We start from the raw sequence: 12,246 nt of genomic DNA, 5'->3' as shown, positions 1-12,246 counted from the left end.
GAATCCCTCATGGCAGTTCTTTCCCCATTTTCCTTTCTGTGTTACCTCTGACATCATAATGTGTGGCTTCAAGAGGATCCTACTTGAAGGGAACGAATATTTGCTAAATCATTGAATGAATGAAAGTTTTGCAAATGAGAAAAAATATGGCAAATGGAGCAGTTTTTAATTAAAAATTTAAAAGTAGAGAAGAAATGTTAAATGCAATCCAATAAAAATCTGGTCCTTATTAACCACTTACTGTCTGCAAGAGATCACGCTAAACAGAACACTGATTTTTTTGTTATTTAATAATTAATTTAACAATTATTTAATAATTGCCTTAAATTTAGCACATTCTGAGTTCAGAGGGGGGCATAAAGGCACAAGTAAAGGCAGGGATTGGAGCATGGGTTTGGGATATCTTTGAGGAACACTGAATTCATGAAGTTCCTCTTAAAGCTCACAGTGATTAGAAAGACTGCTTCAGACTAATGAAATTAATGTTCTAATTAATATCTGATGACAGCAAAGTCCTTCAGGCATTTGACAAGCTTGGAAGCACTGACCTGTAATGGAACTATTGTTTGCTTACAAAGAGTCTGGATTTTAACTCAGAGCATCTGGGATAAAACCCAACTCTAGAGCCCCAGCTAGGAATGACCTTGAACTAAATCCCTACTTCACTCTCTTTGTCTGCAAAATGGGGGAGGAGTGGTAAGAGGATCAGACTTTTAGAGTTGTAAGAAAACTTCTTGTTCATTCTTTCCAATGACTTTATTTTGCAGGTGGAGAAATTGGGGCTCAGAGAATTCATTGACATTGCCAGAGTCAAACAGGTGGCAAAGTCAGGATTCCAACCCAAGTCCTGTGACTTCGAATCCAGGCCTTTTTTAAAGAATTGGATTCAGTTATCTCTAAGGTGCCTTAGAACTAATCATAGAAGCTGGAATCTCCTTAAGTGTCTTGGGGAGGACAATAATCCCCCTCCCATCTGATCTGTTAGTTTTCACCCAGTAGAAAGTAGAACATGGAAATTTAAGGCTCCAGCCTGAGAAATTTAATGCTCAGGATGTCAAAGGAGATCAAGAAATTTCTTTACTAAAAAAGATTTGCTATTGAGAGGTCACCCTTCCTATCCACTCCCCCTCTCCCCCCAAAACAATTCAAGCTCAAATTTAGCTGGAATTGCTAGAGGGGAATATTGTCTTGTGGAATGCTCAGATATAATCTTCAGGATCCTAAATCAGACAGCTTTATGTGCAGTCCTATCAATGGACTTCTCAGAATTTCACTTGTGTGCCATATAATCAACTATCTGATAGAGAAGGAAGGTTGAGGATGTAATTTTTTAAATAGATTTTTATTACTGAGTCATTGGAAACTAGAGTGAGTAATTGATGAACCAGAAAGAGATAATGACTAAGGTTTAGGCGATATGGGAAGGAGCAGGAGACCGATTCTCCAAAATCATGATAAATTGGACTTTTTATTCCAACTTTTCTTGTATAACTTTATTAAAATGAAGTAGCACCAATGCAAATATGGAGATTGATTGAATTAATCAATGGCCCAATCACCCTAGCCTAAAGTAACTAAGAAGATGCTATGGTGTCATATCATAACCAAGGTGTAAGAGCACCTTTGTTGAATCAATAAATGAGTTTAGATTAGGGGCAAAAAGTCCATCAATTTGGAAGCTGTTGTTTTTCATTCTTTGTGTCCCAGTCACTTAGAAATCCTTCTTAAGTTTATTTTATTTTTTAAAACTCCTAGAATAGATAATAATTATTGGTTCAAAGGCAGAAGTGTGATGAGGGCTAGATGATTGGGGTTAAGTGACTTGCCCAGGGTCACCCTGCTAGGAAGTGTCTGAGGCCAAATTTGAACCCAGGAACTCCCCTTTTCTGGGCTTGGCTCTCATGAGGTCCACTGAGCCACCTAGTTGCCCACTCCCCTCTGTCTATACCATTTTTGACTCTAAATAATAGTGAAAAATCCGTTTTATGAAGTGCCAAAATTGAGGGATTTCTCTGGCAGTTTCAAGGCACATTAGATTTAACCATGGGACTTGGAGTCCTAGCCCAAATACCTGGAAAAACTCACTCAATCTCTTCCAGCCTCGAATTCCTCATCTGTAAAATGACGATTCCCAATAGCGACCTAACCAGATATAGCATTAAGTCCTCGGCATCTGACCGAAGTGGACCGTAGAGGATGCTGGCGGCTCCTTCCACCCCAGGCCACGCCCCCTGTTGTCTTGGTTACCAAGTTACACTTCAGTCTTTTTCTCCGTGGCAGTGGCGGTGACGTCTTTGCGTCACTCGGTACGTGCCTCGGCGTACGCTGCACTATAAATAGAGAGTGCGCAGGTGCGGCCTTCCTCTTTCCGCGTCGTGTCCAAGATGGCGCCGGTAAGTTTGTACGGCGTGGGTACCGTCCCCGGGGCCTGGGACCCCTTTTTCCGGGAGTCCTGAGGGTGTGTCTCTGTGTCTGTCTGTGTGTCCATCGGAAGGGGCCTCGCCTCCCACTGCGAGGGCCTGAGGATGGAGAGGACTCGGAGTCAGGCTGCCCCCCACTCCCGGTTGGGGTATCGGAGCAGGCCAGGCCTTCCGCATCGGCCACGGCCTCGGGCCATCCCCTGATGGGCTCTGTATAGGGGAGAGACCCGGAGCGCCTGACAACTGGCTCTGCACCCAATCCCGGTGCTCCGGTCCCGCGCTGTTTGCAGAGCAGGCCGCGTTCTTTACGTTCCTCTCGTGTACTGGGCGCGGTGCGAAACGCGAGGGATGCGAGAAGCCGCTTCCCGCCGGGAACTCACAGTCTAATGAGGGAGACAGGGAGCTACAAAGAGGGAATCATCCACAGATTACTAGAGAGATGGGGAAGGACAAGGAATATTTCAATAACTAATGTAAATGGGTATAATTAGAAATAAATGGGGAGGGGGGGGCAGCTGGGGTTTCCCATAATGGACGGGGCAGGAAGAACATTGCACATGAGAATGGGGACTACCAGAGAAAATTTTATGTGATAACAGTTAACATTTCAGTAACACATGATGTTGCTACTTAACTCTAGTTGCTTGTCCTGTCAAATGCATTTGAGCTGTGTGTCCCTGGGCGAGTCACTTCACCCCCACTGCCTGGCCCTTAACCATTCTTCCTCCTTGGAACCAATAACTACTGAATTTTAAGACACAAAGTAAGGGTTTAACAACATATTTTGATGGATTTGGAAATAAGATCTCACAGTCCCTTTTTGCTACATGGCATTTGTGTTACACTGGATAACTTGGCCTAATGTAAAACATGGGGGTTGCACTCTAGCTGTCACAAGCTATTGGGTGTAGACCATGGAATCAATCAGGATATAAAGTGTCTTAAATAGACTCTTTTCAGGCTGTAAATCTTGGTCACACCTGCCATGTGCTAATCACTATCTGATTTGATGTGTAGTCAGAATTTTTCAGAGATGATCTTGTCTAATCTCAATACTGGACCACTTTAAGAATCAAAGGAGTCTTAAGTTAAATCACTGAGACCTACCTGATTATTTGTCCTTCCCTTCTTAGGTTCTCCAGCATTATGGGACCTTAAGGGCCACGCCCCTATTTTGAGGCTCATTTTAACCAGAATTTTTTTTTATCCTTTACCTTCCATTATTGAATCAATTATATATGTATTGGCTCTAGGGGATAAGAGTGGTGAGTGATAAGGGGGTTTAGTGACTTGCCCAGTTACACAGCTAGGAAGTGTCTGAGGCCAAATTTGAACCCAGGACTTAAACCATCTTTAAGCCTAGCGTCTTAAGTAATGTAACTGAAATTTTGATGATGAACCATCCTTCCCTTCCTAGGTTCTTTAGCATCATGGGATTTTAAAAGCTATCCCTATTTTGAAGCTCACTTTTTAGCCATGAGAATTAAAGGCTCTTAATGTGCCAGCTATCAAATCTAACCAGCTTTTTTAGAGATCCTTTCAAGACAAACATTTTTTCCTTATCATAGGATCAGTAATTGATCAGTGATTATGGCCGTAAGACAAAAAAATCAGTTGGGTATTCTGTTTTTGTAGCTGAAGTTTAACTTATAAGAGTAAATACTCCTTACAAAAAATGATAAAGATTTAAAAAAATTTTCTGACTCTTCAGGGTTTTAAGTTTTTCCCAATTCCCCATAGTATTTAGGAGGGGAAAGGGAAGAGCTTAACCTAATGAAATGTTTTTAATTGTTTTGGGTACTTAGTAAATTTAAGCAAATAATGGGAGAATGTGGGATAATGACTGAATTACTTATTCTAATGTATGTGAAATTATTTCTTGGCACAGTTCTACATATATTATACTTGAAGAACACAATGTATAAAATTACCAGTCTGGTATTTTCCACATGAAACTATTGCATTTTGTATACTAGACTGGTTGATTAGAATAACCATTTATAAAACTGTTTGTTTTTTTTTTTTTTAAGCCAAAAGATAAGAAGGCCAAGAGATCAACTTGGAAGTTTAACCTTGATCTCACCCATCCAGTGGAAGATGGAATTTTTGATTCTGGAAATTTTGTAAGTAACAGTTTTTATATAAATCCTTGGAGGATTTAATTTTTAGTACTAGAATTTAGTTAACAAGGATATATTGCTTGTTTTGTATGCCTTTTTATATATACTTGGAAAACAACATTTCTAGTTTGATTTTAATGTATGCTGTATTCCTAGGGTACCTTCCCTAGTGAATATCTAGGGTTATCTTCCCTAGTGTTGTATTTTTCTGTATTTTTCAAAAATAGGAGCAATTCTTGAAGGAGAAAGTTAAAGTCAATGGAAAAACGGGAAACCTAGGGAATGTTGTTCACATTGAACGCTTCAAGAACAAGATCACAGTAGTGTCTGAGAAACAGTTCTCCAAAAGGTAAGAACATACCTTGTATTTCTGTATGACCTTTTAAGGCTGTAATGTAGTACTTTGTGCAAATTAGGAACTACAATTTGGGTATCTTTCCCCCCTTAAAATGGTTACATGATGGGCAAGGGATATGGGAAGGCCATGTGCCAATAATTAAGGTTATAGTTTTAAATACTGACTGATGTTTTTTCCCTAGTCCAGGGTAATCAAGTTATCATTTGATCAATGCATTGATATTTGAATGTTCAAGTGCGAGTGTATGTAGTAAAGCACATTCTACATATCCCTGAAGTCACTAGTAATTAAAAAACTTCCCAAAATTCCCAAAGGCATATAACTTTGCATTGTAAGATAACAGTATTGACCTTTTTTTTTCCTCTACACAGGTATTTAAAATATCTTACCAAGAAATACCTTAAGAAGAACAATCTTCGTGATTGGCTTCGTGTGGTTGCATCTGACAAGGAGACTTATGAACTTCGTTACTTCCAGATTAGTCAAGATGAGGAAGGATCTGAATCTGAAGATTAAATGGGAGCTGAGCCCTTTGAAGGGCTTTGAATTTTAAGTGTTCAAAAGAAAGAAACATTATGAATACATTTTAATTTATTGGCAAATAAAACTTATAACAGTGATTCACCTCTTTTGTTGTGTTTAAAGATCTTAAGATGAAGATAACACTAAATACATTTGATGTTTAATGGGTATTCCAGGTTTCTTTTTTAAGAGGCCTGCATTCCTCTGGAGAGTGGAGGATGGAGGAAGGAGAGACCTAAAAGTTCTTAACTGGGATCTTATACTTTCACTTGGGCTTCATTTTGGAATGCTTATTGAATGCAAGTTGAACTTTTTTTTAAGCCCATCAACTTGTAAAATCGTGGCAAAGCTGAAATGTAAAGGTTTGTTTTTGAATGTATTTAAGTATGTCCAAAAACAGCTCATTATCTTTCTCCTGAAACTTCCTCCCACATCAAGGTTAGCAAGTTTTGAGACTGAAAAGTAACTCCCAAGTGTGCAGTCTAAGGATATGACATGAATTTAACATTCTGTTTCTACAGAGGATTCTCATATCTACCAATCCTTCCCCAATCTTGCTGACATCCAATCTCACTTAATCAGCTGCTCTTCTGACATTTCAAACAAAGCCTGCTGTCTTAAAATCAACATCCAAACCAACTCATCTCAGCCTCTAAACTCTCTTGGTCTTCTAATGTCCACGATACTAAGGGCTTTCTCCCAGTCTATCAAGCTCACAACCTAGGAGTCAGCCTGGAATCTTCCAAGACCTCCCACCACCCAAGCTATTTCCAAGCCCTTTCCTTTAAACCCCAGCAACATCTCTAGAATTCCTATCTCCTCTGACCCTGTGGGACTGTCATCCCTTCTGCCTGGTCTAGTGCATTAGTCTGTCTCAAGTCTCCTCCCCATACCATCCATCCTCCAGTGAACCACTAATTTGATTTCCCTAAAATGCAAGTCTGATCAGACAATCCTTCCTCCTTCCCACCTTTCAGTAAACTCCAGTGGCTTCCTATTTCCTCCAAGAGCAAATAGGAAATGCTTTCTGTGACATTCAGCACCCTTTGTAACAGCCGCCTCCTGTCTCTTCAGGCTTCTTAGGCCTCATTCCCTTGTCATACTCCTAATTCGGTGACAGTGGCCTCCTGGCTGTTCCAGAAACAAGCTATCTCGGCTCTGGGCATTTTCTCTCATTTTTTCCCAGACTTGGAATGCTGTCCCTCTTCCATTCCAACTACTGGCTTCCTTTAGTCCCAACTAACATTCCACCTTCTCTAGGAAACCTTTCCAACTCCTCAATTCTAGTACCTTCCCGCTGTTAATTATTTCCCATTTATTCTGCACATAGCTTACTTTTCATATCTATTTGTTGTCTATCAAATTGTAAACCCATTGAACACAGGGACTGTCTTTTGCCCCCTTTTCTATACCAAAAGCTTAGCATGGCACCTGGCATTGACACTTAATAAATGTTTATTGATGACTACCAGAGATATATTTTTAAAGTTTAGATTTTTAAAAAATTTTGTATAATCATTTTTATTATAAGGACAACTATGGGCAAGTAATAGTGCTTTAATTATCCCCCCCCCCCCCACTTATTTCTGTAATGAGTATTTTGTCATTGTGGGCATTTATTTTTGAAAGATTTTCTGAATTACATATAATTATTTTCAACATGCATTTTCTGAAATTATAAGATCCAAATTGTTTTCTTCCCTCTCCCCTCCCTGAGATGGTAAGCAAGTTGATCTGGGCCATACATGTATTATCATGCAAAAATCTTCTATATTGGTCATTTTTGTAAGAATAGTCATATAAAACCATAACCCTCAAATAAAACTAATGTGAAAAGTAGTCTGCTTTCATCTGCACTCCAACTCCTACAGTTCTTTCTCTGTAGATGGATAGCATTCTTTGTCATAAGTCTTTCAGAATTGTCCTGGATCATTGTTTTCCTGAGGAGCTACGTCTTATCACGCTTAATCATTCCACAATATTGCTGTTACGTCCTTTCCTGCTGCTTACATCGCTTTGCATCAGTTCATTTGGTCTAAAATCGTCCCGGTCATTATTTCTTAGAGCACAATCTACTCCACCATCCCCAATTGATAGACATCCCTTTAATTTCCAATTCTTTGACCCCCCCAAATAGAACAGCTATAAATATTTTTGTACAAGTAGATCCTTTACCTTTTATAAACGTTTCTTTGAGATAAGACCTAGTCATGATATTACAGGATCATAGAGCATGCAGTTTTCTAGCCCTTTGGGCTGTCTTCTAGAATGGTTGGATCCATTCATAACTCCACCAACAATGCATTAGTGTCTTCTTTTTGCCACATCCCCTTCAACATGTATTACTTGACTGCCATATGCTAATCTGATAGGTGTGAAGTGGTACCTCAGTTGTTTTAATGTGCATTTTTCTAATCAAGACAGATTTAGAACATTTTTTCATATGAATATTGATAACTGATTTCTTCATCTGAAACTTCATATCCTTTGACCCTTTGTCAATGGGGAATGACTTGTATTCTTATAAATTTGACATAGTTCTCTATAAATTTGAAAAATTAGACCTTTATCAGAGAAATTTGCTGTAAAAAAAATTTCCCCAGTTTGTTGTTTCCCTTCTAATATTGGTTACATTGGTTTTGTTTGTATGAAAATACTTAAAATTTGATATAATTGAAATGACTCATTTTACACCTGGAAATGTTCTTTCTCTCTTGTTTGGTCATAAATTCTTCCCTTCTTCATTGATCTGACATATAAACTATGCTCCCCTAACTTACTTATAGTATCATCCTTTATGTCTAAATCATATTCCCATTTTGACCTCATCTTGGTAGAGGGTGTATAGTTTCTGCCATGCTGTTTCCCAGTTTTCCCAGCAGATTTTATCAAATAGTGAATTATTCTCCCCAAAGCTGAGATCTTTGGGCTTACCAAATGCTAGATTGCTAAGGTCGTTTACCCCTCTATATTGTGTATCTAATCAATTCCATTGATCCACCACTCTACTTAGAAAGTGCCAGACTGTTTTGATGATTACTGTAGTTTGAGATCTGGTACTGCTAGACCACTTTCCTTCACATTTTTTTTATTAGTTCCCTTGATATTCTTGACTGTTTGTTCTTCCAGATGAATATTGTTATTTTTTCTAGTTAGATAGAATGAGTTGTTGTCATTTTTTTTGTAGTTTAATTGTTATGGTACCGAATAAGTAAACAAATTTGGATAGAACTGTCATTTTTATCATATTAGCTTGGCCTGCCCAGGGGCAATTAATATTTTTCTAATTATTTAGATCTGTCTTCATTAATGTGAAAAGTATTTTGAAATTGTTTTTCGTATTATTCCTTTTTGTCTTGGGAGGTAGCTTCCTAGGTATTTTATATTACATAATAACTAAATAGAATTTCTCTTTCTATCTTGCTGTTGGACTATGTTGGTAATATGTAAAAGTGCTAATGATGTGGGTATATTTTATATCCTGCAATTTTCCTAAAATTATTGTTTCAACTAGTATTTTTTGTTTATTCTCGAGGATTCTCTAAGTTTTCCATCATATCTGCAGAGTGATAGTTTAGTTTCCTCATTGTCTACTTTAATTCCTTCAATTTCTTTCTCCTCTTACTGCTAAAGCTAGAATTTCCACTACAATACTACATACTAGCGGTAACAATGGGCGATCTTGCTTCACCCCTGATCTTATTGGGAAGGGTTCTAAAATTGCAGATGATATTTGCTGATGGTTTAAAGTTTAGATTGTACATTGGCTCTCATAACTTGTCCACTTTTAATTCTCAACATTTTAGTCGTCCATTTATAAAGCAGAAGAGGGGCATTTGTTGTCAATGGTCATATTTACTATTCTGTGAATGGATATGAATTCAATTCCAACAGTGGAAAACTAGGAAAAGAAACTGCCTTTTGAGTAGGTCCTTTGTAGTTACAAAAACAAAACAAAACAACAAAAAAACACCAGTTTCTTTACTAGGGTAAAGAGTTGGGCTTTTTGAGGGTATGGAGATGAAAATTACATAACCTTAAAAAATCAAATAGAATTATTTGTTAGCCTCTAGGAACTGAAGTTTCAATGGCTTTGTTGCCAAGAGGACGATTTCAAATTTTGTCTGTTACTCACTGGGAATGGACTTCTGAATACAGCATACTGACCTTCATCAGCTTGACCATTTCCTAGTCTTAGTCTTTTTCAGTATAATGATTATCCATTTAATATCGAAAGAGGAAGACAGACAGACAGACCAGATGTGGAAGGGATTTGACATTTGAGAACTTTTCAGATGGAAACAAACAATTCTGGTTGCATCCAATATTTAGAAACTGGCTGAACTTGCAAGTCAAATAGTAGGCATTAAACACCATCGTCCAAGCTGTGCTAATGAGTAAGGATACAAAGATAAAAACTAGGGTGCCTGACATCAGACACATTCTAATGGAGGAGACAAGATGTAAATTTTAACACATGCAAAATATGTCCAGTGTCTTTGGGGAAAGGCACTTGGGGGAAACTGAGGGTAGAGTCTGACAAAGAGCTAAAGAAGGCAGGATTTGAGCTTTCAGGTTCCGGAAGCCAGGAGGTGAGGCTTATCAACAAAATTTATGTGTAAGACAACATTGATTGTCCCAATGTGTCTGGGGGAGAGTGGCATTGATGCCTCTTAACTGTCCTTTTCCAGGGAGACAAGATTCCTGCCTGAAAGGGAACAAGAGAAAAGACCTGGCTGGACTAGATGAGATCTATCTGTCCCCTTATGGTTATTGGAAAAGAGCTTTTGTATACCTTAGCCTGCCACAAAAATACATACTTTATCCAGGTGGAAAGTTTCAAATACAGCACCAGATTTATTTCAGCCTACACATTGCTAGCCTAGGGTCATGATATTTTTTCAAGGTTCAAGCCACTTTCCTGGTCTGCATCCTTTAAAGAGAAAAGCTTCCACTCATATGCTTGACTCCTTCCCATCAACTGCTGATTATGCAAAAGACTTATAAATTGTGAGTCAAATAAGCCCATTTATCCAAGTGAATATCACACAAAAAAACAGGCTAGAATCGACCTCAAAATACATAGTTCTCTCCCTGGAAGCATTGATTTCACCATATGGGAAATTCCCCAACATTCTGGGGAGACAAGCTGGAAATCACACATGTTAAGAAGCCTGCTTTCCCCTCCATTTCCTTCTTCCAAAACCAAGGGATGCACACAAAAGAAGTGGAGAACCTCAAATTCAAACCCAGTTTCTCTGTGTAAATCCAGTTTTCCTTTCCTTCTCTTTCTCCTTTCCCTTGCTCACATTTTCACAGTGTAATGTATCTATATTATACCACTGGATCCTCACATCAGAACTGTGCGATAGAAAGGTATTATTACCATTATTTTAAAGGTAAGAAAATCAGGGTCTACAGAGGAGATAATTTGTCTTCCTCTTTCTAAAGCTATTCCCTCTTTCTGTCTATAACCTCCATCACACAAGAGCTAGCTTTTATTACACTTTGTGGTTTACAAATCATGTTACAAGTTTTATCCTAACAACGAGAGGCAGGTGGTATTATTATCCCCATTTCACAGATGAGGAAACTGAGGCACGGCAGTTAAGTAATTTCCCCAGGATTGATCCCACAGTTAGTGTGTATTTGAATTCAGGTTTTTCTGATTGCAGATTCTATCCTAACAGCCTCTCTTCTCTCTCTTCCAGAAAGCCTTTTCCATTAAATATTCTCTCTCATAAATTTTCAATCCTTCCCTTATTAAGCAAGACCACGATTTCAAGCTATCCTTATATCTTTCTTCTCTTTCACAAGCAAAACCTTAGAATGAATTTCTTCTCTTAAAAGCAAATTCCCAGCCTTTGCTGCCTCAGGCCTTTGCTATCTGGTGTTTGTCCCCAGGCTGCTACTAAAATAACTTTGTTCAAGGTTACTTATGCCTTTTTTTTTAATCACCCAATTCAATGTTTTCTTTCTGTCCTCATCCTTCTTTTGTTCTCTGTGCAGTGTAACATTGTGGACCCCCTCTTCAATGAAAGGAAATTATTTTATCTTTTCTTTTTACATCACTTTCATTCCTGAATAGATCACCATCCTTCCCACTCCCTGGCAAGTGATATTCTGTAACAAAGGAAGGGAAAGGAAAAGGTGAAACAATTCAGCAAAATAACCCTGCAAAAAAGATAGATTTAACTCTGGCTCTTTTCAACCTTCTCAGTCTACTAGCTCTGCTATCATGGCCACCAAGAACCCTATTGTCACCTCCATATATCTATCAAGCCTTCATTTGTGTTCAAAATCCCAAAGTTCAAATCCCAGTTTAGCTATTTTCTTCCTGTGCCATCTTGGATAAGTCATTTATCCTCACTGCCTATACATTTCCTGTTTTAAAATGAAGTTGAGAGGCAACTGAATGGCTCAGTGAATAGAGAGTCAGGCCTGGAGATCAGAGATACTGGGTTCAAATTTGACTCAGACTATTCCTAATTTTGTGACCCTGGGCAAGTCACTTAACCCTAATTTCCTAGCCTTACTTGCTCTTCTGCCTTGAAAACAATACTTAGTATTAATTCTAGACAGAAGGTAAGGGTTTAAAAAATGAAATTGATTTCAATTTATTATTCATCAAAGTAATCTAGAATAATTATTCATTAAAAATGACCTCTCAGGTCCTGGCCAGTTCTAAATGACTATAATTCATGTCACTGGTTAATCAAATGGCATTTTAAAAACTTAATCTATTTCAAAGACATAATAGTATTTCTTAAAACAGACAAACTGAAAATAAACAATATGATTGAAGGTTACATGATCTGTAGTCAGT

General features: G+C 38.2%; 1 protein-coding gene across 1 annotated transcript; it reads left to right on the top strand.

The window, feature by feature from the left end:
* The first annotated feature begins 2,271 nt into the window (after nt 1-2,271).
* Nucleotides 2,272-5,518, top strand: RPL22L1 (ribosomal protein L22 like 1). The gene is made up of 4 exons (XM_001363715.5): nt 2,272-2,393; nt 4,451-4,543; nt 4,768-4,889; nt 5,270-5,518. Exons 1-4 carry the CDS (start codon nt 2,385-2,387, stop codon nt 5,412-5,414), a joined length of 369 nt encoding a protein of 122 aa, XP_001363752.2. The 5' UTR covers nt 2,272-2,384; the 3' UTR covers nt 5,415-5,518.
* The last annotated feature ends 6,728 nt before the right edge of the window (nt 5,519-12,246 follow it).

Source organism: Monodelphis domestica, chromosome 8 (genome assembly GCF_027887165.1).
Source record: "Monodelphis domestica isolate mMonDom1 chromosome 8, mMonDom1.pri, whole genome shotgun sequence".
NCBI lineage: Eukaryota > Metazoa > Chordata > Mammalia > Didelphimorphia > Didelphidae > Monodelphis > Monodelphis domestica.
This window is presented reverse-complemented; position numbering and strand designations above follow the sequence as displayed.

What these genes read in the sequence shown, in the direction of transcription:
- RPL22L1 (XM_001363715.5), top strand. An exon ending in TTTTTGATTCTGGAAATTTT is followed by an intron (nt 4,544 to 4,767) that starts GTAAGTAACAGT and finishes TTTCAAAAATAG; the next exon opens with GAGCAATTCTTGAAGGAGAA. An exon ending in GAGAAACAGTTCTCCAAAAG is followed by an intron (nt 4,890 to 5,269) that starts GTAAGAACATAC and finishes TCCTCTACACAG; the next exon opens with GTATTTAAAATATCTTACCA.